Source organism: Cervus canadensis, chromosome 19, assembly GCF_019320065.1.
Source record: "Cervus canadensis isolate Bull #8, Minnesota chromosome 19, ASM1932006v1, whole genome shotgun sequence".
NCBI lineage: Eukaryota > Metazoa > Chordata > Mammalia > Artiodactyla > Cervidae > Cervus > Cervus canadensis.
In genome coordinates this window covers 1,955,538-1,983,030 of record NC_057404.1, presented here as the reverse complement: position 1 = coordinate 1,983,030, position 27,493 = coordinate 1,955,538, and the positions used below count along the sequence as shown (strand labels likewise).

At 38.6% G+C, this 27,493-nt stretch overlaps 1 protein-coding gene across 2 annotated transcripts in view; it reads right to left on the bottom strand.

Moving 5' to 3' along the window:
- GABRG1 (gamma-aminobutyric acid type A receptor subunit gamma1) overlaps positions 1-3,147 on the bottom strand; it is a 99,256-nt gene extending 96,109 nt beyond the window's left edge. For both annotated transcript variants that reach the window (XM_043438849.1, XM_043438850.1), the window contains exon 1: positions 2,796-3,147. In XM_043438849.1, the coding sequence (XP_043294784.1) occupies positions 2,796-2,899 (104 nt within the window). In that variant the 5' untranslated portion in view covers positions 2,900-3,147. The remainder of the gene's footprint in view (positions 1-2,795) is intronic.
- Positions 3,148-27,493: the final 24,346 nt, after the last annotated feature.

Here is a 27,493-nt window from a genome sequence, read left to right as displayed (position 1 = left end):
AAAGGGAAGAAGAGTATACCTAAAAGACTCTATAAACATGGGATTTATTAATTATGCATTTGCATTTTAGCATCAAAATAATTTTGTCTCTCATTTCTTCTTTGAATATTTAATTATTATAGAACATCATTAGTCATTGTGTCTGAAAGTTTGCACCCACATTTTATTAGAGAATGAAGCCAAAAATCTAAGTGTCTAAAGAAAAACCATGTATTATCATCTCCACAAAATATATTACTAAAATTCTTTGAAAATAATATATTTTAAAAGCAATTATACTTGAATATTGTCATTTAGGCACATGACTGCTATACTGTAGGATTATTGATTTAATGAATTGTTTCTAAAAATAAAGATGAGTTCCCTTCCTTGAGCTCTGTCAGAATATCACTTCTTAGTCAAAGCTCACTGTAACTTAGTTCAGAACAGCCAACATCTCACACCACTGTTTCAACTCTTTTCCAAAGTCTGATCAAAATGAGATTGTTTTCAACATTACAAATAAGACAGCTCAAGCTTGAGAAATTTTAACCAACTTGCCAAGATGCCATGGAGCCTCACTGAGAATGAAACACAGGAACTGTGACTTCAGGTTTTAGCTACAACAACAGGATAGGTTTTCATAGTTCAGCAATATAAAAATCAATAAACTGTCTCTTCTTTACACTCTTGATGAAAACTAATGAGGAAACAAGCTACTGTCTCTGATGAGATACAAAAAAATAATGACTTCCAATTTGGTAAATTCCAAAATAGGTGACTTTGAAGATTTAATTTAGAAACTGGCATCAGACATCAAAATTCTTAGAAAGAACCATCTGTGGTTAGTTTTAGGAAGGTCTCTCACAGAAGGAGAAAGGAAGAAGAAAATATGAATATAAGTGGTTTGTACGTATCTACATCAATTAGCTTCAACTAAATATTAAAAGGATGAAAAGTTCATCACAACTGTAGCTACCTTGAAAAGTGAATACATACATTCTCATCACTGAGACCCTAAGAGCTAATTACAACAGCAACATATAGCTTTATTTTTTCACTATGTATTTATTCACTTGCCAGAAAAATTCATATTCTCTTTGGTACTATGATAAAATAATTCATCTACTTAAGCTGTTAACACATTTATCTCTCTCTCACTTACCCATAATGGCAAAAAAAAGTACATAATATCCCCAATTAAAATTTCCCTCTTGAAAACTACTAAGAAAAGCCAATGACACAACTACTGAGTTATTTTGTTTCACTTCAAACCTTGAACATATTGTATATGAAAACTTGAAGAAATCATAAATGATCTACTACTCTCCTCCATTTGCTAAATGAAGAAACTGTGCTCAGAGAGATTAAGGACTCTTGACACACAGAATCATGTCTCCAGACTGCCAGAGTCCATCTCTGTCTACACCACCACAAAACTCTAACTCTGAGCAGCTTGAAAGAGAGTTCTGGAACCTTGATAATGCAAATATCTTCAAGAAGAAAATGTATTATTTAAAACCAAACATCTCTTTAGAAAGACAGCATGCCCTGTAGTAAGCAGCTTGTCTATTAGGTTGCAAAAGGAACTTGCATTCAGAGTGATGAGGAGCATACAGGTTGTTATTCCAGAAAACCACCAGGGAATCTGTTTTTACCTATGAGGACACAGATTCGTTTGCAATATTATGAAGATGCAGGAAAGCAGTGATACATGGCCTACCAAGTTATATTTCATAATTTTATAATATATTCAAAGAAATAAACCATCATGACACACTTCAGTATAAGAAGTTAATTACGTAGTGTGTTTGTACCCTTACAGAGCATTTAAGTTTCTGAGGGAAAGGGGCAAATAAACTAAAACTGTAATATTTAAAACAGTGTCAAACATATTCTGGCAAGACTCATATTACTTAGCATACTTTATTCTCTATTTTTGGAGAGAAAATACAGTTGTTCTATAGGCCAGTAGTGGCAAAAAATTCACTCTAGCTATATGCTAAAAATAATCATCATCATAATAAATTTTAGCAATGATGCTAGTAGTTATAAAGGCATGTTTCTATCTCTATAGTGATCACGTTTTACTCGAGTTCTAAACACTGTTCCCCTATCTCACTCATCCCTTTTTGTCATACACATGCATACACACACACACACACACACACACACACGCATCCAGGACATTCACATCAACATAACACTTTCATTTACTTGTACACAGCCAGTTAAAATAAAAATCATTCAAAACTGACTCAATAAATTATACACAATTAATTTCTAAGAAATATAACAGACTTGCAACCCTGATGGATTTTTTAGCCATATTTACGATCCTCCTTGACTAAAACTTTGCTTATTTTTTTTGAATAGCAAAAAAGAAAGGATAAGGGGAAAAGCAATATCAGTGTATAGAAAAGCATCATGCATACCATGCTGTGTAACAAGTTTCTAAAATAACTTTGTCTTTAAAATGCAGAATTATTCAGAAAGTTCAAAAGTGGCATTCATTCACTAACTGCAGTTACAAAATCATTTCTACTCCCCTTCCTAGTTTCAGTAACTGAGTCTTTACTGGTTTCCACTGCGCTTCAAGTCAAAACCAACTGAGCTAATTTCGGTGCTTCACACATAGGCTCATTTCATTCTATCAGAAAATGAGTAGATCTGATAAAAAAATAAACTGATGGAAAAATATCCCAAATGTGCCCGGGGAAATGCAAATTATTTAACCCAGAATGATATCTAAAGAGAAACGAGAAGGGAGTGGGGTAGATAGCAAAGAATAGTTTGAAGTCCTTGAATTTACTCACCAGTTTCCCAGATGCACGGTCAGTAACAGGAACATCAACCTCACGCCTCTCCTTTGATTCCACAGAAGAAAAGGGGAGAAGAGAAGAGCTTTCCAAGAACCCATGGGGATCGCTTTTTCTTCCTAGTTCTCCAGCCAGGACTTTTCCTCCCACCTCAGCTGCAGACTGGTGAGTGCAGAAAGGAGAAGGTGGAGAGGCTGTACACCTCGCGACCAGGTAGGATGCGGCTCCCGGCGGAATTGAGCAAAGCGAGCCAATCAGACCGAGAGGATGCTGGTAAAAATTAGCTGAAAAAAAGTTGGGCCAATCAACAGCCCTAGGAGGCGGAGCTTCCCCTACTAGAAACCGAGCCCAGTAGGGAAAAGGGCTCTTTTCTTCCTAAAAGAAAAACAAACCTCTTCTCCCTGGCAGCCTCAGAGAAAAGGTTGAGTGGCTCTGACAGATTTCCCTCCCTAGGGAAAGGCGGCTTCCTTCTTGTCCCCTAGCCTTCCCTCCTGACCGACTCCGTTTCGGGAGTCTCCTTCCTCGTCCGCGTTTGGATTCTGAATCTGACTTCCAAGAGGGATCCGTGGGGAGCTTTGCCATGCCTAATTGGTTTTCCCCAGGCTCGCGAAGGCTCTGCTAATGTTGGTAATTACTGTTGTGACTTTGAGAGGGGAGGTGTCTTATTTCTTTGCAGACCCAGCACTTGGCATAATGCCCCACACAAATATGTTCTCGGGAGATGTTGAAATATATAGCTGGATGAGTGAATGAGCCAGCTGGGTGCATTCCTGGTCATCACGCTTCCTACCCACCCCCTTTCCGTTGCCGTTACAAGTGAAAGGATTTGCAGTCTCCTCGCTCTGGGCGCCAAACATACTAATGAACAGTGCCAGGCAAAATGATCTCATTGTACAAAAACGTAAACAAAAATCCGACCTTAGAGAGATTATTTCAGTCCTGGGGGCTGTAGACCGACATGTGTAACCCTTGCTCCCCCCTTGGCGTTTGCTGGGCTCCAGTGTGTGGTACCCAACTTCAGAGGCTCTGCTTTGAGTTTGCAGCGGAGCCCAACAGTTGCCATGGCAACTAGAAAGCCTCTGGCTGCCTGAACAACTGTACAGGCTGGCAGCGGCGGCGGTGGAAGCCGGCTCGCTCTGCCCAGCCATCTTCCTCCTCTGTGCCCTCCTGGATCGCTGCTTCCCCCAGACCGTGGGGCTGGGGCCTGTGGCTGCGTCCTTAATCATCTCACAGCTACCTGGAGCTGACCGGATTCAGGGGTGAACTGCAATTTACCATGGGGTCACCTTAGAGTATTTGTCTCCCCAGCTAACAGTTCAAGGTAGAAGTAACAATGTTTGTGCATGAGTCGCTGTTGCTACCCTAGCTTCTGAAATCACTTAAAGGAACTGGATGGGGTAACAAGGTTACAGATGTTTTCTTGCCCAGAATAACAGATGGTGAAATACAAAGGCTTTTCTCCTCTCTCTTTGGTTCTCCATCTCTTTAGTCTTCTCTGAAAATAGGTGTTGACTTCCTTAGTTTTCTCCTACTACCCAATTACTAAGCATTATTCTCTTTCATCAAAGCACATTAGTGAAGGTAGCTCATATTAAATAATTTGAATAACAATAAAGTTTCATTATAATAAATTTTGAAATGAATTTAGTTAAAAGTTGATTTCAATAGGAATCTGGGTAGTAGTTGTTGTTTTTCTGGCCAATTAAGAATGCACTTTGCGAAAAAAAAAAAAAAAAAGAATGCACTTTGCATAGCTGTTTAACTGCTTCATTGGGTGCACACACTCATTCACTGCTCTGGTTAGCCAGTGAACATAGGAATGAATTTATTCAAAGTATGTGGTGAAAAACAAATACTTGTCTAGGTACTCTTTGCATTTTTCAAAGATTAGGTAAGTTTTCTGCATAAAATCGATATGATATCGAGTTGACAATATGATATTGCATTTATTTATACAACAGTCGTTGAAAGTTCTCCCATCAAAAATTTTACTCTTATTGTTCTAATGAATAACTGAAAGATGCTGAGAGCCATTACAAAAAATTAATGGAGAGGAAAGGTGAAGGATATATCCTTAGGCTACTATACATTGTTTATTGTTGTAAAAGATAAAGGACTGGAGTAATTTCCAAACTGGGAAATTTTCTGTATTTTCTGAAATACACATTTTTGCCAATTCAGGGCTGAAATATTTCAAATTTATTTAAATACTTTCTTTCAAACAATGTCATGTGACTTTTTATTTCTATGTCTCTTCCTTTGATTTTTCTTTTCCTTTTTGTAACATTTGTCTTCTGGGAAATGGATCCTATTCTGCTGTCATAGTTAATTATATTTCCCTGTAAACTATGTTAGAGGGATCTGTGCCCTCCAGAACTTGATTTTGTATATCAGCCATGTCTTGACCCTGACAGTCTGTCTCATCTGATTTACTGAATCAGTTGTGTGTGTGGATGTGTGTGCGTGTGTGGTGGGAGTGGGGGATGGCACACAGTGTGAGCTCTGAAAAAAGCCAAGAAGGAAAGCGGTTCTCATCAAACCAACCATAGCGTGTCTTAGAGGAGCCTTGTGGAGAAACAGATTAGGTGTTTGACACAAGTCTAAATTAGAAGGCCAGAGCTGCCATAGAGAAAAGTCTAGATAAAACTCTCTGTCTTCCGTTAAGGCCATGGTTCCCAAACCCAGGCAGTTTTACCTCATAAGACATGTATCAGTGTCTGGAGACATCTTCAGTTGTCACAGCTTGAAGGGCGGAGTGAGTTACTGACCTCAAGTGAGCAGAGTCCAGAGTTGCTACTACACATTGTAAAATGCAAAAGAGAGCCATCCCACAGCAAAGAATTATTGCATTCAAATTGTCAATAGTACCAAAAGATGAGAAGCCCTGCATTATGTATAAAAATAGGAAGAGTAGACTGATTTCCTTGAAGCTGATGATTTCCTAATATTATCATTGAAATCATCATACCCCTTCTCCTTCCTTTGATGTGCATGTTAAGTCGCTTTAGTCAAGGCCAACTTTTTGCGACCGTATGGACTGCAGCCCACCAGCCTCCTCTGTCCATGGGATTCTCTAGGCAAGAATACTGGAGTGGGTTGCCATGCCCTCCTCCAGGGGCTCTTCCCAACTCAGGGATCGAACCTATGTCTCTTAGGTCTCCTACATTGGCAGGCAAATTCTTTACCACTGGTGCCACCTGGGAAGCACTCCTTTTGACTAGCTGAGCTATAACCATTATTCATTAATCTCATATCTAGTTGTAATGACTATAGACTGATATTTCACAGCAATTTTTTTCAAAATGTAACCAAGTATTAGAATAAAATGAATATTTGAACATTAGAATAAAATGTTTGGAGTATCTACTTAAAATGCAAAGACATGGGCTTCTACCCAGACCAAATGAATTAGAATGTTTAGCAAGAATCTCTGGAGTTTCTCATGTGTCAAAATGTTTGAAAAACATAATCTGATAATCGTCCCACAAAATGACTAGTGAGACAGTGACCTGATTATGAATATGCAATTCTGGCCCTAGGAAAGCTAAATTGCCACATGATTCACCTGTTTGTTGTTAATACATTCATTGAAATATTTGTGAATAAATTTTGATGTCAGACACTGTATCTGACGTTAAGAATACAGTAGTGAATAAGACTTATCACTTCTTGCCTTGCTTTCTTCCTCTATCAAAAGGTGATAAGACTTTTTAGTCTATTGAGTTGTTTTAAAGATCAAATGGATGAACACAAGGGGACTGCTTTGAACAGTATGTGGATAATAGAGATTACTCAAAAAATGTTATTTGTCACTGTCATTTACTTGTTGAGAGTGGATTTCAAATGTAACTTGTTTACTGCAGCCATTGGTATCCAATCTGGCACAAAGCAGTACTCCTAGAATCTGCAGCCTTACAGGGACTATGGAGAAGCTCAGGAGAACACTGACGTTCTCATCCTACCCTCAACATTGTCCTGAAAACTGGCTTCTCCAGAGCAAGAAGACAATTGGACCCATGTTCTAGTTCCTGATCACACTTCTTCTGATGGCCACAAATCCTGCAGTTAAAGCTGTACTTGTGGCCTCCTAAACTTATCCTTCAATATCATAATTCTGTGTTTGTTTTGTCCTGTCATATGCTATTCCTTCAGCCTATGGGGCCTTCCTTCTTCATCTGCCTGGTCTCTGGTTACTCTTCGTGAATGTTTAAGGGTCATTTTCCTCCAAGGAGTCTTTATTGACTGTTCACTACTTGCTAGTCTGAGGTACAGTTCTGCCATCCAATAACAGTTAATGTTTATTGAGTGTTTGCTGTGTCACCAGGCATTGTTCTCAATGGTTCTGCATTATAGATGTACATAATACTCTCGCAACATAAAGTAACCATTTCATATTTGTATCAAAGAACATAACACATTTTTTAAAATGTGTTAATGCTATCTGTATTTCTACCCAAATTATTAATTCTGTGTTTTTAGATTTTACATATAAAAGATTTATAGTACTTCCTAGACCTGTTATTATATTATATATATATTTAATATTATTATAGTTTATCTATCTTTAATATCATATGTACATTTTATCAGTACATTTCTCTCCCTAGAATTTAATTCCACGAAGTCAAAGATTTCATTTGTATTCATCACTCACTCCTTTTGTCCAAAGCAATGGCTAGTAAATAGTAGGTACTTGATAAATATCTGTAGAATGAAAATAAGTGTTCAGAGAATAAATAAACACATGCATGGCTTTAATCCTTCTATAAAGTTCTGGAGCCATTAAGGGATCTCTTTCAACGGCATAGGTTCCAAGTGCCCATCTCTAATTAGACAAAATCCAGACCTTGTTGCTTGACTTATTCCTTCTTATCACACCATGGGAATTAATTATTTTTCTTATTTACATATTGCCATGATAAAAATGAACAAATGCAGGCACTTTAAATTATGCAATAAGATTATTATTTAAATCAAACAGAAGAGAGGGCCAGCATACAGACATTTCACAAAACTCAAAGCACACACCCTTTCTTTGTCAGTCTGTTCAATCTCCTTAATCCTGTACCCGGCCTCTGAAGTGCAGCCAAGAGAGGGAGTTCTGATCATTGGTGCAGGTAGCCATGGATTTAAAGCTTCTAAATCCATCCCATTTTTTGGTTTCTATATTGTAATTTCCAATAACCTTTTGCCACTGGTTATCACTATTCTTTCTTGTATTTTCCACGCTTTCTTTTCTAGCTGATTTCCTCCCAGTATGCAAATATGTCCATGAAAGTAAAAGTGAAAGTGAAAGTCACTCAGTTGTGTCTGACTCTTTGTGACCCCATGGACTGTGGAATTCTCCAGGCTAGAATCCTGGAGTGGGTAGCCAGCCTTTCCCTTCTCCAGGGTATCTTCCCAACCCAGGAAGTTGAACCCAGGTCTCCTGCATTGCAGGCAGATTCCTTACTTAACTGAGCCACAAGGGAAGTCCCAATATGTTCATGTAGAACATTAAACTTTGTACATATACTACATTAACCTTATTATCTTTATTATCTCCTCTTTTTTTTATAACTATTCCTTATTCCCACTAACAGCCATTCTTCTCTTTTGTCACCACCCATTCACTCACCAAGCTTTGTGGTCTGGCCTCTGTACCATGTCACTGATGGCTACAGACTGCTAAATTCAGTAGACGTTTCCCATACTCAACTTGTATTTCATTTCCATTGGATCCAGTTGATGCTCTTTCTCAAAACACTTGGCATCATGATACTATGCTTTCCTGGTTTGTTTGTTTTTTACATTCCTTCAGCTAATTTATTTTAGGCTTCTTTGCATGTTTATTCTACCTGGCCCCAACATTTCTGAGTTCCTCAAATATGAGTTCAACTTCTTTTCTTTTTTGCATCATACTTTCATACTAAGTAAACTCATCTATTTCCCAAGCTATATATACAATTTTAAAAACTGAAGTGTATCCCCTCAAATTTAAAATCCAAGAATTTCTATTGGGCCATAGATACATATATCAAACCAACCCCAGCCAGGTAGTCAAATGAGGAACCTCACATTTATTCTAGATACATGTATCATCTAACCTGTCATTAACACTTCAATATTTGCAAAGCATATTTCCAGTCACACATGAGTGTGTGCTCAGTCACTTCAGTCATGTCCAACTCTTTGCAGCCCTATGAACCAAGCCTGCCAAGCTCCTCTATCCATGGGGATTCCCCAGGCAAGAATACTGGAGTGGGTTGCCATGCCCTCTTCCAGGGGATCTTCCCTACCCAGGGATCAAACCTGCCTTTCTTACATCTCCTGCATTAGCAGCGGGATTTTTTGCCACCAGTGCCACCTAGGAAGCCTGTATCTCCTGTCAACCAATGTAAATAGATTGCAGTGGCCATGGGCTCATAAATAAAATAGCCTGGGTTCAAACTCAAGATCCTCTACTACTAATAGTGTAAGAATAGGAAGTTTACTCATTTTTCAGTGTCAATTTGCATTAAATGGATGTGAAAATTAAGTTAGTCAATTTACATAAGGATCTTAGAATTGTGCTTGGCATATAGTAAGTGCTCAATCTTAACAATTATTACTATTGTTATTACTATTGCTATTTCTATTATCATAATCCAGCTAGTTCTGCTGCCAATTAATCCAAGCAGTCATCATCAGTTACATGGACTAAGTGCCTACCATTTTCAACCTTGCCTACTCCTAAATTATTCTTCATATAACTACCTGAATGGTACTTTTAAAGTAGAAATCTGATACTGTTTTTCTTATACATTCAGTGATTTTCTGAATGTATCTGAATCTGAATGTATCTGAATGTATTTCTGAATCCTAAATTGTACTTAGGACAAAATGCAAAGTTTTATCCTAGACTTTGAGCCCCTCCTGCTTCTGGTCCCTACATCTCTCCCCTGCACCATCTCTTCAGCTCTTCCCTTCTCTCAATGTGTTCCTACCAGAATGAACTTGTTTTTTTGTTTTTCCCATTGCCAGAACTCACTGTTAATTTTGGGCTTTACAGATGTTTCCCTTTGTCTTGGTCACTCCACCTCACACTTCACCCTGGCTATTCCATTTCCCTCTTTTCAGTCTCAGCTTGACTGACACATTCTCAAAGAAGCCCCAGTTTCCAAATTTAAATCATGTCCTCTGTTATGCCATCAAGTAGCATTCAGTACTTCTCCTTTCTGACACTTGAAGTTAACTCACTGATTTATTTAATTCAAAAAATAGTCATTGAGCACCAAAGTTTTAAGCATTCTTTGATATATTGAAGATTTTAAGGTTTTAAGCATTCTTTGATATACTGAACATATCATAATAAATAGAACAGAGATTCATGCTGTCATGGAGCTTACATTTTGTTGAGCTTTAATAAATGAATGATGTTTCATTCTTAAATATATTTTTCACAATTATTTTTTACTCTTTAAAGAAATGTATTTTTAATTGGAGAATAGTTGCTTTACAAAGTTGTGCTGGTCTCTGCTGTATAGTAGCTTGAACCAGCTGTAACTGTACATCCGCGCCCGGCCTTTCGAGCCCCTCCCCCTCCCGCTCCCCCTCCCCCACCTCATCCCCCCCGCCCCCCTCTAGGTCTTCGCAGAACTCTGAGCTGAGCTCCCTGTGTTTATAGCAACTTCCCAGGAGCCATCTATTTCACACACAGTAGTGTGTTTATGTCAGTGCTAGTCTAAACTCGTCCATGCCCTCCGTCGACCCAGCTCCGCCGGGCTCACCCGTTTGCAGGGCAAGGCCAGAGGCACACAGACAGAGAGGATGCGCTGGCCGGCACAGCAGGGGATGAAGGGCAGGACGCACGCAGAGAGCCGCGCTGAGATACATAAATCACCTTCTATTTAATTTTTATCTCTTATCTACACTGTAGCTCCTTGATGACAAGAGATTTTGGCTTTTTTCTTTTTTTCCTTTTGTACATTGTCCCCATTGTCTGTGATTCTGCCCCCATCATATCCATTTGTTGAATGAAGAAATGAAGTACATTTCTACATTCACCGTCTCTAAAACTTTGAGCAGCATACTTCATTTCTGTAAGCTTACATTTGTTCTCTATTAAAAAAAAATGTACAGGCTATCAGTATGAAGTTTGCAGAGTTGATGTAATAATATTAGATGTTACAAGAATGCCGAGCACATAATAGACCTCGATATATGGCTAAGATTTGGAATCAGGTGGGTAAGCTCCTGTTAACATCATAAAGTATATGATTAAATTATACTTGTAAAAGTAAGGTGTGTAGAGTCAGCTTACATAAATTTAATCCTGTCTACACTAATTATTTTTGTGACCTTTGGCAAAACACAACATCTCTCTGAACCTCAGATTTCTCAATTACAAAGTGAAAATGAAAACCCTTAAAAAATTGGTATGAAGATCAAATGCAATAACCTTATTATAACTTTTAATAAACAATTAAATAATGAAGAAATATTAGTTATGTTACTAATAATATCAGACAACAGTAGCATCACTGTTATTATTCTTTGATGATCAGTACAAATTGGCAATAAGTAAAGAAGATATGACAAAGACGTGAAATATCAAGAGCTCACCATTTTTTAATCCTCGCAGTTTTCTAATAATTGGAATTCTTAATTTAGATATCTTAATTTATTAAAAGCCTGAAACAATTCTGTGAGACAGTTACTATTGTAATTCCTTTATTTTACAGATAAGGAAATTGATCTAGTAGATTTAGTAACTGTCCACGTCAGACAGCAAGTAAGTGATAGAATTTGGATTTGAATCCAGGGAGTCAGCATTCAGAGCCCACATTTGAACTACTATGTGATATTGTCTTCAGCATGACAGATGAATCATGATTTCTGCTTTAAAGAAGATAATTTATATATCTGCCATGACACCCTTCCCCACCTCAGATCAACCAACACTGTTATTTTAGTGACTACGTATGAGGGCATCACTGTCATGAAAACCTTCCATATTTCACTTTAAAAGGCCATCCCATAAAAATGTCGAAGGTGGGAAAGAGCTTTTGAGGAATGATGCTTAAGCAGCTGTGATTCAAAGGAATACAGTCTTGTTCAGCATATGAGACACTTACAGGAAGCGGTCCGGGACTTGGAGATATATCAAAGCCCGACATTTAATGAAAACCTTAAAGGTCTTGATGAAGCTTTATTATATCAATTATTCATTCACCTTGTGTGTAGCCCAATATATTTTATTTTAAAAATGTCTTGCTAGCAGGACTGGCATTGAAATAGTTGTCCTAAGGGCATCTCTGAATGTGTCCTTATCTAGTACTTAACTCGCTGCTCATCTAGCTAATAGCCCACAGTATGTCTGTTTATGTGGTTTTGACTAGCAGCTGAAGAATCATATAGTTTCATATGGCCATTATAGTCCGCAGAGAGAGAACCTCCTTCTACTTGCATATTTACTCGCTTATTTGTCTCACAGTAACTCTTGGTCCAACAAAGCATGCAGTGATTACATGTAAGTATCAGAAAAGCATTTATAGTCCTCAAATCTCCTTTTAGATCCACGAACAGATGCCATGCATACCAAAAGAATTGTTCTTAATCACTCTGGGGAGCCTCTGTGAGAATAAATCCTAAGCTGCCTAGATCAGAGTAGAAGAATTATAATGCTGAATTGTCAATATGTGTTGCAATGGGTACCTTCATTAAGTGAAGATTCTGGATTCAATGTGTTTAATCAAAACTGTTTCTAACAATTGGCTTCAACAGTTGACTGATCGTTTACCCAAAAGTAACAAGTTATGAAGTTAAAATATCCATGGTACTGAAAAGTAGGTATCCAGAATTTTTAGAAGGGCCTTCTCTGGAGGCTCAGATGGTAAAGAATCTATGTGCAATGCAGGACACCCAGGTTCTATCCCTGGGTTGGGAAGATCCCCTGGAGAAGAGAATGGCAACCCACTCCTGTATTCTTGCCTGAAGAATTCTATGGACAAAGGAGCCTGGCAGGCAACAGACAGTCCACGGGGGTCGCAAAGACTCAGACACAACTGAGCGACTAACACTTTCAGTTTCACAAAGTTTTTAGAAGAAATATGACTTTAGCATATGGATTTGTCCGGCTTACCAACTCCAATATATGGCCCCTAAATTTGTCCAAGCACAGTCCCTTAATTGTAATGTGTTCATCGGGGAAGCTCCGGTCACCTTGAGCCTCTTGGGTGGCTGTTACATGTAGGCCAGAGATGATAGTGGGAAATGCTGCCATCAAACTGGATTCCCCAAATCAGTGGGGAAAATGGGAACTCAGGGCTTCTCTGTATCCACTGGTCTTGATAGAATTCTAGAATGTCAGGGGTCTGGTGACAACACTCGTGACCAGGGTTAAGGTGGGCGTCAGTGCAGAAACGTACACCAGAGGCATAGTAATCAACCCGCTTTGATCCGCAGAGACCTTTCCTGTTGCTGCTGTCCAGTCTGTAAGTTTTTTCTGACTCTTTGTGACCCCGTGAACTGTAGCCCACCAGGTTCCTCTGTCCATGGAATTTTCCAGGCAAGAATACTGGAGTGGGTTGCCATTTCCTTCGCCAGGGGACCTCCCTGACCCAGGGATCGAACCCGCGTCTTCTGCTTGGCAGATGGCTTCTTTACCACTGAGCCACCTGGGGAGCTCCATAGAGATCTGTGCTGTTAGCTAAATGGTCTCAGTGCCCTTGGAACTGATGTAGATGATCAGCCTATAGAATCTTATTGATTTGTATAATCAAAAAGTCACTAGGTCTGGTGAAGATCTCGTTTGAATTATCACAAAAGAGTTCAAGTCCCTCAAACCAGTTTCTAGTTTTGAGTCTAGAGCCTCTTAATGATGGGGAGATGAGATTTGCTTAAAGAAGGTTATAGATACACATACAAAAGTTCATTCTGTAAATTTATGTCCTGGCCTTCCTCTAAGAAGTCCTGCCACCATTTATCAGAGTGACTACAGAAGCTGAATAACCAGATTCCTTGAGACTATAAGGCCCTGGTTCTAACTTACAGCAATTACTGGAGACCCCGAATGCCACCATGATCCAAGGTAGCCACAGTAGGCATCAACAGATATAAGATCCTTTATAGTTTGGGATACTCCCAAAGTAGGCCGACGTGTGCCTTAACATATCATGTGGTTTTATCCCAGTTACACAAGCCATAGCTGTGAGGCACATACTTAGCAACTGGTAGAATACTGGATTAATTCTGTGACCTGTGGGGAAAAAGCCCAATTAAAAGTCACAGAACTATTTTTTTACCTACCAATGTAATAAGCAAAATGCAATACCACATCTCTGCCACATCAAAGACATAAAAGAAGACAGAGTGGTGCTTCTTACTAAAAAGAAATTTAGCTTGTCTGTTTGGCTTATTCATAAAGCAGATGGATATAAGAGAATAAGAGTGGATTAGCAAAAATCTAATTGGGTAATGATTCCAATGGCAGCTCTTTTCCTAGATGTGACTTTATTGCTGGAGTGAATCTCCTGATACCTGATGTGTGGAAAATAGATCAGTGGTGAAACTCAGTAGTTTACTTTCAGACTAGAGAGTCAGAATACACTGCTGCTTATTTACCTCGGGGACAAATCAAACATCCAGCCCAGTGACATACCCTAGTCAAAAGAGAGCTTCTGTGTGTGCTAGCTGCCCAGTCATGTCTGACTATACGTGACCCCGTGGACTGTAGCCTGCCAGGCTCCTCTGTCCATGGAATTCTCCAGACACGAATCCTGGAGTGGGTGGCCATTCCCTTCATCAGGGCATCTTCCTGACCCAAGTATCAAACCCAGTACTCCCAGGTGGCAGTTTCCTTACCATCTGAGCCACCAGGGAAGCCCTGACTGTATAAGACATCATGGTTTTTTATTAAATTGAAGACACCATTCTGACCGGATCTGGGGAACAAGAAGGAACTACTCTAGACACCTTGATAAGACACATGCATACTAAAATGTGGGAAAAGAACTCCCCCAAAATGAGGGGCCTTGTTTACACCTTGATGAAATCACTAGGGCTTCAATGACCCGGGCATGGAGATATTCCTGCGAAGGTAAAGGAAAACTTCATGCATCAGGTCCTTTCTATTATGAAAGAAGGAACATACTGTCTCTTTGGATTTTAGAAGCAACATATCCCTTGTTTAGGTTTATTTCTCCAACCCATTTACCAAGTAACTTTAGAGTCTCTGTTTTTATTAAGGATTTTATTATTTTTATTAGGACTTAGAAGCAGAGAAAACACTTCAATAGATTTAGACTACTGAACAAAAGCCTGTACCACTTGAGCCAAAAGTGAATGCTAATCCAATTATGTCTGAAAAGATTTTAGCAGATAGGGATACTGTATGGCACTTATGAACAGACTTCTGTTGGTGAAACACAAACTAGACTTTAAAATTTTAGAGCAAAGATGTACCATCCTCTTCAGATTAATATTCTGCTTTTAAGAGATAGATTCTGGCTTGCTCTAATAAGTCTCTAATAGAGACTGAACACTTAACACGAGCCACCAAGTTACCCTACAAGCTGAGTTACCCTTCATGAACTGGTACTGTCAGCGTGGACAGAAGTCCACAGTCAAATGATAGCAGCACATAAGAGATCAGGCTTGAATGAGGCCTGAAGGCTTAGATTAAGACATACAAGCCAATGGCTAAGACATCTATGGCCCTTATTCCCCAGCTCCTTTGTGCCTGTCTCAGTCTTCATGCCCAGCATCACCTTGTAGTTTTTATTCAGTGGCTGAGTCGTGACCACCTCTGCAGCCCCAAGGACTGCAGTACCCCCATGCTTCCCTGTCCTTCACTATTTCCTAGAGCTTGTTCAAACTAACGTCCATTGAGTTGGTGATGCCATCCGGCCATCTCATCCTCTGTCATGCCCTTCACCTTCTGCCCTCAATCTTTCCCAGCATCAAGATCTTTTTCAATGAGTCAATTCTTTGCATCAGGTGGCCAAAGTACTGGAGCTTCAGCTTCAGCTTTAGTCCTTCAAATGATATTCAGGGTTGACCTCCCACAGGATGACTGGTTTGATCACCTTGCTATCCAAGGGACACTCAAGAGTTGTTCTACAGCATTAAAATTCAGAATTATCAATTTTTTGTGTGTGTGTGTGCTTAGCCTTCTTTACAGTCAAACTTTCATCTGTACATGACTACTAGGAAAACCATAGCTTAAACTATATGGTCCTTTGTCAGCAAAGTGATGTCTCTGCTTTTTAATATACTGTCTAGGTTTGTCAATAGCTTTCCTACCAAGGTGAAAATGTCTTTAAAAATTTCCTGGCTGCAGTTACCATCCACAGTGATTTTGGAGCCCAAGAAAATAAAATCTGTCACTTTTTTCACTTTTTCCCCTTCTATTTGCCATGAAATGACAGAACCGGATGCCATGATCTTAGTGTGTTCTGAATGTTGAGTTTTCGGCCAACTTTTTTCTCTTCTTTCACCCTTATCAAGAGGCTCTTGAGTTCCTCTTCATTTTCTGCCATTAGAGGGGTATCATCTGCCTATCTCAGGTTGTTGATATTTCTCCTGGCAGTCTTGATTCCAGCTTAATTAACATCCCTGTGATTAGAGAAGTGCAAATCAAAACTACAATGAAGTATCACCTCACAAGGTTCAGAATGGCCGTTATCAAGAAATCTACAAACAACAAATGCTGGAGAGGATGTGGAGAAAAGGGACCCTCTTGCACTGCTGAGAATGTAAATTAATACAGCCATTATGGAGAAAAGTATGGAGATTTCTTTAAAAACTAGGAATAAAACTACTATATGACCCAGAAACCCCACTACTGGGCATATACCCAGAGAAAAACCACAGTTCTAAAAGACACATGTACCCTAGTGTTCATTGCAGGACTCTTTACAATAGCCAGGACATGGACAAAAACTAGATGTCCACTGACAAATGAATGGATTAAGAAGTTGTGGTATATATGTACAGTGGGATACTACTCAGCAATAAAATAAGTGAATTCAAGTCAGTTCTAGTGAGATGGATGAACCTAGACCCTGTTATACAGAGTGAAGTAAGTCAGAAAAAGAAAAACCAATATTGTATATTAACTCGTATATATGGAATCTAGAAAAATGGTACTGATGACACTATTTGTGGGGCAGTGATAGAGATGCAGATATAGAAAACAGGCTTGTGGATGCTGCAGGGGAAGGAGAGTATGGGACGAACTGACAGAGTAGAACTAAAACATGTACATCACCCGATGTGACATGGATAGCCGTCAGAATCAGCTGTGTGATGCAGGGAGCTCAGTCTGGCACTCTGTGACAGCCTAGAGGGTTAGGATGCGGGGAGGAGGTGGAAAAGAGGTTCAAGAGAGAAGGGATATATTTATACCTATCGCCGATTCATGTTGATGTATTGCAGAAACCAACCCAACACTATAAAGCAATTATTCTCCAATTAAAAGTAAATAAATTTTAAAAGAAATTTTTAATTATTTAAAATTATTTAAAAGAAAATTTTAATTATTTAAAATTATTTAAAAGAAAAAATAATCTTCACCTAGAGTTTCATTAGGCATTTCCTATGAGTAGTAAACAGAAAATAGGGGGAAAAAATCAAGTCTTATTTACAAATGATTCTGTAGGATTGGCACCCCAAAGTAGACAACTTCAGCTTTACAAAGTATTGTTCCAGGTCCTCCCAAATATCTGTGGGAGAAGGTGAGGGTGGGATGTTGTGAGGGAACAGCATCGAAACATGTATATTATCAAGGGTGAAACAGATCCCAGCCCAGGTTGGATGCATGAGACAAGTGCTCGGGGCTGGTGCACTGGGAAGACCCAGAGGGATTGGGTGGAGAGGGAGGTGGGAGGGGGGGATCGGGATGGGGAACACATGTAAATCCATGGCTGATTCATGTCAATGTATGGCAAAAACCACTACAACATTGTAAAGTAATTAACCCCCAACTAATAAAAATAAATGGAAAAATATATATATGCACTGGGAAACCAAATAAATTGAAAAAATCTTTTTCCAGGAGGCAGAATGTTGAGTAGTAAACAGTTTTGTTGGATTTTTTTTTTTAAATAAGAGATTGTCAGAAGTAGAATCTACATTGATATATAAGTTGTGTAAAGTCGGAGACATGGAAGGGCCATATCTGGAAAATCAGTGACAAGAAGAATGGGGAAGAGATATTTGAGTAGATCTCTCTGAAGGAACAGAGTATCAGGTTAGTTTTCATCCCATCTGTGATTCTCACTGAGGATACCGTCAGCAGAATGAGTCCTTTATGTTCACATGAACAGATGTTGTGCTAGTTGACTACCTGCTGTCCCCAACCACCCTTGTTCTTACAGACTGTAATCTTACACAAAGTGGTGAAAGTTACACATAGATTCAATAACATAGATTCACCGAGAATGGTCTGACTTGGAAATTTTCCAACCAGTAAATATCAGATGCTAATACTTAGCTCCAAACATGATACCATTCCATGAGGGCATTAATTAGCCACCCAGTAGCAGGTGGATTGAATTGGACCCTTCAGCAAGTTACCTGAGTTTCAAGATTGGAAGTTGTGAGAAACACCCTAGTTTCCAGTTTTTCTTCACTCTTCATCCCTTTGCAGCCAACTTTTTTCCAAAATTGCTATCCCTGCTGACCTACAGCCATTTTTTACCCACCACCACCCATGAAATTCTATAGCAGTCTGACTCATTTTGAGCAAAAATAAAGGGTGGTCTGAGAGAAGTCCAAATTACAAAGTCTCCAAGAATATTAATGTCTATATATTTGAGAATAAACATGGGCTAATGTGTTATCACAATGTAAAACATTTTTTAATTAAATTTTTATCGACAGGCCCCACATACTCACACTCATCAGATATTGACATATATTTTCTGTATTTCTACACTATATATGTGTTCCATTTTAGCTATTAGTATTTCAAATTATGGTACACATACACACACTCATCAAATATTGACATATATTTTCTGTATTTCTACACTATGTATGTGTTCCATTTTAGCCATTAGTATTTCAAATTATGGTATTTGTCATCATACCATATGGCAAACTTCTCTGTAGCAAAGACTCTTTTGTCTATGCTTCTAATAATACCTAGCAATAGTAGGTACACTATTTGTTGGATGAAAAAGTAAATTTGTTTATCTGTCAGTCAGTCTATCTATCTAGATAACTAGCTACAGAAATAAGACTAGCATTTAGGTCAAGAAAACATAATGAAGAATTGAAGACTTGTCATAAATACAGGGTTAATACAGGGAGATATTATTCAGTAGAAATTGAGATGGTACAAGGGTCTTGTACAAGTTAAGTCTTTCAGAATTGTGATATATTGCATTTTGTCGATTCAAACAAAAGTGAAAAGTTAATCAGGTGAATTGTATCATATCTCATGGGTAAAAGAGAAGAATATATTTGTCTGGATATCAAAGGTTTTGATAAAGAACAAGAGTATGGACAATTAATCTCTGAAACAAATTATGAGACACAGAAATGAGGAATAAAAAAGCAAATAATGTCAAACATAAAATATTTTACAAGTGGAGTAGATGAAGAGGAGGAAGCATCTACAAATTTGCACAACACGTATGCAGAATAATGTAAGTCTACCCACTCCAATATTCTCGGACTTCCCTTACGGCTCAGTGGGTAAAGAATCTGCCTGCAGTGCGGGAGACCTGAGTTTGATCCCTGGGATGGGAAGATCCTCTGGAGAAGGAAAAGCTACCCACTCCAGTATTCTCACCTGGAGAATTCCATGGATTATAGTCCATGGGGTCACAAAAAGTCGGATACAACTGAGCAACTTTCATTTTAACTTACCCCAAGATTAAATATTTGGTTAATAGAGCTGATTCTTAGAAGTCTTTAAAACATTTTCTGTCATATTATCACATCAGAAGAATTACGAACATCAGTGTGTTATTCTCTGAAAATGAAATTTTTTTAGTATTACCATAATCTTTCTTCAAATTCAGTAGTTCACTTGGTAAAAATTCCTTCATTATTGCTAATTTTTTTAAAATTGAAGTCGCTCAATCATGTCCGACTCTTTGTAAGCCATGGACTGTAGCCCACCAGTCTCCTCCATCCATGGGATTTTCCAGGCAACAGTATTGGAGTGGGGTGCCATTGTCTTCTCCAGGGGATCTTCGCGACCAGGGATCAACCCCAGGTCTCCTGCATTGTAGGCAGATGCTTTACCATTATTTTGTCATTATTGCTAAAGACATCCATAAATATCTTTCCAAAAATAAAAAATCCTTCAGTTCAGTTCACTTCAGTCACTCAGTCGTATCCAACTCTTTGCGACCCCATGAATCGCAGCATGCCAGGCCTCCCTGTCCTTCACCAAATCCAGGAGTTTATTCAAACTCATGCCTATCGAGTTGGTGATGCTATCCAGCCATCTCATCCTCTGCCGTCCCTTCTCCTCCTGCCCCCAGTCTCTCCCAACATCAGGGTCTTTTCCAATGAATCAGCTCTTCCCATCAGGTGGCCAAAGTACTGGAGTTTCAGCTTCAGCATCAGTCCTTCCAATGAATACCCAGAACCGATCTCCTTTAGGATGGACTGGTTGGATCTCATTGCAGTCCAAGGGACTCTCAAGAGTCTTCTCCAACACCACAGTTCAAAAGCATCAATTCTTCCGTGCTCAGCTTTCTTCACAGTCCAACTCTCACATCCATACATAACCACTGGAAAAACCATAGCCTTGACGAGACACATGTTTGTTGGCAAAGTAATGTCTCTGCTTTTTAATATGCTGTGTAGGTTGGTCATAACTTTCCTTCCAAGGAGTAAGCATCTTTTAATTTCATGGCTGCAATAACCATCTGTAGTGATTTTGGAGCCCAGAAAAATAAAGTCTGACACTGTTTCCACTGTTTCCCCATCTATTTGCCAGGAAGTGATGGGGCCAGATGCCATGATCTTAGTTTTCTGAATGTTGAGCTTTAAGCCAACTTTTTCACTCTCCTCTTTCACTTTTATCAAGATGCTTTTTAGTTCCTTTTCACTTTCTGCCATAAGGGTGGTGTCATCTGCATATCTGAGGTTATTGATATTTCTCCCAGCAATCTTGATTCCAGCTTGTGCTTCTTCCAGCCCAGCATCTCTCATGATGTACTCTGCATATAAGTTAAATAAGCAGGGTGACAATATAATAATCCTTAATTATTTATAAATAATCCATATTTAATCCATAAATAATCCTTCCCAGAACAAATGTTTGAAATGGTTATGAAGTCATGGAATTAACTGTTATTGTCTTTAGGAATGAATTTGTCATCAGTATTTTTTTTTCCACTGAGAAAGTTTAACTTAAAGAACATGTTAGATAATTTCATTCCTTTATAAACATTGAAAAATAGCACAGGACTTAGTAAGTTTTGAACCACATTTCTAAACCAGGCTATTGAACAGAAAGACCTAGTGTAGGCTTTGAAAATAGAAATTGCACCACCCTATACTACGTGATTCAGTTTCACTAGGTAAAATCCTGAAATTTGTATTTTTAACAAACTTCTCAAGAGATAGTAATACTGACACAAAGGATATACAGACCTGTATTGAAACCACTGATAACCATATACAATTGCAAAATGTGATCAATACATATTTGCTCACTGAATATATAAATGACCAACTTTGCAGCTTGGCTAAATGTATCACATTCCTAGGGATGTTAAAATAATTCCCAGAACTTAACAAGTATTTAAAAGCTAACATCATGGTGATCCTTCTCTTAGGGTTTGGTAACCTGTTAATGAAAGATGAATGGGATTCATTGTCTTTGAACTCCATTTTACATAAACAATAGGTATGTATTTTTTTTCTAAGAAGAAGCTCCATTTCCTTCTCATTGATTCAGCAAATATTTGACTATCAATAAGGGATTCTTTCTCCCATCTCCCAAAGGTTAAGAACCATTGCCCTAAATTACTCATATTGCTGTTGATTTGCATGCATGCTAAAATCTTTCCTCTAGGCTCACAACCAACATCATTTGAATGTTAAACAAAGTGCAATTACCAAGAATCCATATATGCTTAGAATAAAAAGGAAACAGTATGATCAGGAAACAAGGCGAAATAACATCATTTTTTCCACAGTAATTAACATGTAGAATAGCCTCAGAGGTTTAAGCTTTTCATATTAGAATCCAAGACAGAAATCCTTGCTCTGAGATAAATTAATCAACCCTCTCTATAGCTCAACTGGCTACATTGCAGGAACTTGCCTCTGACGGACATAGTGAAGGGTCATGGCTTTGAAATCATTAAGGTACATATTGTTTCAGTCTGTTTAGTAGCTGTAGTCTGTGTGGATTTCAAGTTGGTTAGTCAACCAAACAAGGACACTATAGATTTAATTGATCAGTGTCATGCTGAAAGAAAATTAAAAAGTATTTTTTGCAAGGTAATGAAAAATATGAAGCTAGGAGAGAAAGCTTTCTTACATACTGCATGACAGAATTTAGCTTTGGGAAATCTTGACACAGTTAAAATCTAACAGTAATGAGTGTAAAGAACATTGTTTATATCTCATGATTTCAGTACAGTTCAGTCGCTCAGTCATGTCCGACTCTTTGCGACCCCATGAATCGCAGCACGCCAGGCCTCCCTGTCCATCACCAACTCTCAGAGTTTACTCGAACTCATGTCCATTGAGACAGTGATGCCATCCAACCATCTATCCTTTGTCGTCCCCTTCTCCTGCTGCCCCCAATCCCTCCCAGCATCAGGGTCTTTTCCAATGAATCAGCTCTTCCCATCAGGTGGCCAAAGTACTGGAGTTTCAGCTTCAACATCAGTCCTTCCAATGAACACCCAGGACTGATCTCCTTTTGGATGGACTGGTTGGATCTCATTGCAGTCCAAGGGACTCTCAAGAGTCTTCTCCAACACCACAGTTCAAAAGCATCACTTCTTTGGCGCTCAGCTTTCTTCACAGTCCAACTCTCACATCCATACATGACCACTGGAAAAACCATAGCTTTGATGAGACAAACCTTTGTTGGCAAAGTAATGTCTCTGCTTTTTAATATGCTGTCTAGGTTGGTCATAACTTTCCTTCCAAGGAGTAAGCATCTTTTAATTTCATGGCTGCAATAACCATCTGTAGTGATTTTGGAGCCCAGAAAAATACAGTCTGACACTGTTTCCACTGTTTCCCCATCTATTTGCCATGAAGTGATGGGACCAGATGCCATGATCTTAGTTTTCTGAATGTTGAGCTTTAAGCCAACTTTTTCACTCTCCTCTTTCACTTTCATCAAGAGGCTCTTTAGTTCTTCTTCACTTTCTGCAATAAGAGTGGTGTCATCTGCATATCTGAGGTTATTGATATTTCTCCCAGCAATCTTGATTCCAGCTTGTGCTTCTTCTAGCCCAGCGTTTCTCATGATGTACTCTGCATATAAGTTAAATAAGCAAGGTGACAATACACAGCCTTGATGTACTCCTTTTCCTATATGGAATCAGTCTGCTGTTCCATGTGCAGTTCTAACTGTTGCTTCCTGAGCTGCATACAGGTTTCTCAAGAGGCAGGTCAGGTGGCTTGGTATTCCCATCGCTTTAAGAATTTTCCACAATTTATTGTGATCCACACAGTCAAAGGCCTTGGCATAGTCAATAAAGCAGAAATAGATGTTTTCTGGAACTCTCTCGCTTTTTCAATGATCCAGCAGATGTTGGCAACTTGATCTCTGGTTCCTCTGCCTTTTCTAAAACCAGCTTGAACATCTGGAAGTTCTTGGTTCATGTATTGCTGAAGCCTGGCTTGGAGAATGTTAAGCATTACTTTACTAGCATGTGAGATGAATGCAATTGTGTGGTAGTTTGAGCATTCTTTGGGATTGCCTTTCCTTGGGGTTGGAATGAAAACTGACATTTTCCAGTCCTGTGGCCACTGCTGCGTTTTCCAAATTTGCTGGCATATTGAGTGCAGCACTTTCAGAGCATCATCTTTCAGGATTTGAAATAGCTAAGCTGGAATTTCATCACCTCCACTAGCTTTGTTCATAGTGATGCTTTCTAAGGCCCACTTGACTTCACAATCCAAGATGTCTGGCTCTAGGTGAGTGATCACACCATTGTGATTATCTGGGTCATGAAGATCTTTTGTGTGGAAAATTCTGAAAGAGATGGGAATACCAAACCACCTTATCTGCCTCTTGAGAAACCTGTATGCAGGTCAGGAAGCAACAGTTAGAACTGGACATGGAACAGCAGACTGATTCCATATAGGAAAAGAAGTACGTCAAGGCTGTATATTGTCACCTTGCTTATTTAACTTATATGCAGAGTACATCATGAGAAACGCTGGGCTGGAAGAAGCACAAGCTGGAATCAAGATTGCTGGGAGAAATATCAATAACCTCAGATATGCAGATGACACCACCTTTATGGCAGAAAGTGAAGAGGAACTAAAAAGCATCTTGATCAAAGTGAAAGAGGAGAGTGAAAAAGTTGGCTTAAAGCTCAACATTCAGAAAACTAAAATAATGGCATCTGGTCCCATCACTTTATGGCAAATAGATGGGGAAACAGTGGAAACAGTGTCAGACTTTATTTTTCTGGGCTCCAAAATCACTACAGATGGTTATTGCAGCCATGAAATTAAAAGACGCTTACTCCTTGGAAAGAAAGTTATGACCAACCTAGACAGCATATTAAAAAGCAGAGACATTACTTTGCCAACAAAGGTTTGTCTCATCAAAGCTATGGTTTTTCCAGTGGTCATGTATGGATGTGAGTGTTGGACTGTGAAGAAAGCTGAGCACTGAAGAATTGATGCTTTTGAACTGTGGTGTTGGAGAAGACTCTTGAGAGTCCCTTGGACTGCAATGAGATCCAACCAGTCCATCCAAAAGGAGATCAGTCCTGGGTGTTCATTGGAAGGACTGATGTTGAAGCTGAAACTCCAGTACTTTGGCCACCTGATGGGAAGAGCTGATTCATTGGAAAAGACCCTGATGCTGGGAGGGATTGGGGGCAGGAGGAGAAGGGACGACAGAGGATGAGATGGCTGGATGGCATCCCCGATTCAATGGACATGAGTTCGAGTAAACTCTGAGAGTTGGTGATGGACAGGGAGGCCTGGCATGCTGTGATTCATGGGTCGCAAAGAGTCGGACACGACTGAGCGACTGAACTGAACTGAACTGATGTTGTCTTTTCGCAAATATTTAGTATTTCTTTTAATCCCTAAAAGAAATCTTCCACTTTAATATTATTATATTGATTTTATAGATAGAGTAGTGAAAACTCAGAGAAGTTAAAAACTTGCCCAGGGTTACACAGCTACTAAGTGGCAGACCTGGTATTTAAATCCCTGTTCTTAACAACTCCAAAACCCTGCTGCTTTCCACTGTACCTCAGAAGAATTTAAGTAGCTGCTTAAGGCTAAAAGCACATTTGCTTCATTTAACTAATGTGATGCTAGCAAAACATCAAAGGATAAAATTGGAGAATGGATACAAATGGTAAAAAACCATTGATTTGTTTAATCATAAAGGAATCTTGGGACTTGAATATCCAAATTAACTAAAATGACTTTTCTCACCTAAATATAAAAACATTCTCTCAATGTTTTTATCTTCATTCTAATTTAGTAGATGCATAAATTTATTGACAGTAATTTATGATTATATATTAAACTGTTGGTTTCAGAATCTATTAATGAAGAAATCAGTCTCAAAAATCTCAGCAGTATTTTTTATCATAATGTCTCATTAAAAAGATCATATGCTTACTCAAAGACAAGATTAAATAATTGTGATGTTATAGAAATGAACATAATTAATCAGATTTAGAAGTACGAGCAGTGAAGGTGACTACCGAGAAAGTAAGAATCATTCATGTAAGCAATATAAGCCATGGTCTCTGAAGCTGAAAGTTACTCTTTTATAGTAAAATAGATGCTTATTATTATCTCTTATATATTTTAAGTTAGAGTGATGTATAACACAAAGTAGAGAAATGTTCTGTCAATTTGTGACCTCACTTCCTGAAAAGACATAATTTCCAGTGAGAGGACATGGTCTCTAGTAAAGTTGGCAGTAAATTCTGATAATTTAAACTTCATAATTTGAGCTTCATCTCATGTATGACCATGTGATATTGACAAGTAAATAAGTAAAAAGTTGGATCCTGAGTTATCATTGATGATGAGTCACTGGAAGTGTCGTCAATGCAAATGAGGGTTCTGTTTAAAGTTGAGCAGAGGATCTCTTGTAGTCAAAGAAATTGAAATTAGAACCTGTCTTTAGTCACCAGGTAGAAGAATATTGATACTTTGGGAAAACATGAATACAATGGAGACTCCAGAAATACCATTATTCAGACTGGAGATAGACATCAGTCATTGCAGTTGGTCAGTAGGGGGCGGAGGGGCAGGGATGTGAAGAAAAAGCTTTATTAACAAGGGCCATGAAGTAAAATGTGAGAATCCCAAAATGGACCATAAGATGTGGAAAAGAGCAACATGGTGAATGCCAGGAAAAAAAAACACAAATTGGATCACAGTTTCTACTTTTATAAACATTAAAGGTTAAATGTTATTGACTGTTACTTAAAAAAGAGAAACTAGAAATTAATGATAAAAACCACCTTCCTTTAGAGTCCATTATGTATAAGTATAGCATAGGTAATTCTACATAGTTTTCAAAAGTGAGTGTAAATTTAGTTATGCTCAATAAATCCTTTAACTTCAAATTTTTCTGAGTTAAATGAAGAAATGAAGTGAAGTGAAAGTTGCTAAGTCTCGTCTGACTCTTTGCAAACCCATGGACTATACAGTCTGTGGAATTCTCCAGACCAGAGAACTTGAGTAGGTGGCCTTTCCCTTCTCCAAGGGATCTTCCCAACCCAGGGATTGAACCCAGGTCTCCCACATTGCAGGTGGATTCTTTACCAGCTGAGCTACAAGGGAAGCCCAAGTTAAATGAAAACACTTTAGTATTGTTTCATATTGATATAAGAAACATACGAATGTTTTCTAAACATTAGAATTAAGATTTTGGTACTTAGAATGAACATAATGAGAAATAAAAGGCCTTTCTCAAACACTCCTGACTTGTCTTAATAGTGTTTGGATATGATATACCTCATACAGCATTTACTCCTGTATTCTGAAATCTGTATTTACTGTTTGTTTCCTAAGTAGATTGAGATTTCAGAGGAAATCATGCATCTTCATGCCTCCAGTGCCTAATATATGCATGGAATAAAGGAGAGGCATAATATGTTTACTGAAATAAACTGAATTAAGTAGAATAAATAAAGACTAATGTACAGAGAAGAGATGTGCCATCACATTAAGAGGACTGGTGTGTGGATTAGAAAGTGGTCTTAAATGGTGAGCCTGGCGTTAGTTAAACAGTGTTTAAAAGATTGAGTTCTTTTGTCAAACAGTGCAGATCTTGAACTATATCAATTATCTGTAAACATTTGGGGTTTGTTTTGGTTTGGTTTTGGTTTTATTTGTAGTCCTATTCTCAGATGAATACTTACCACAAATCCCAATTACAAAAACAGCTAAAAATAAATATGAACTGGATAAATCAGGGATGCAGGTTATGGAACCCTGCTTGGTTCTTCCACTACTGTTTGTTCTTATCCCGTAGCATCCAACAACAGGAATCATTAATCAGTCTCTTAAAAGTTCTGTTCACCAAT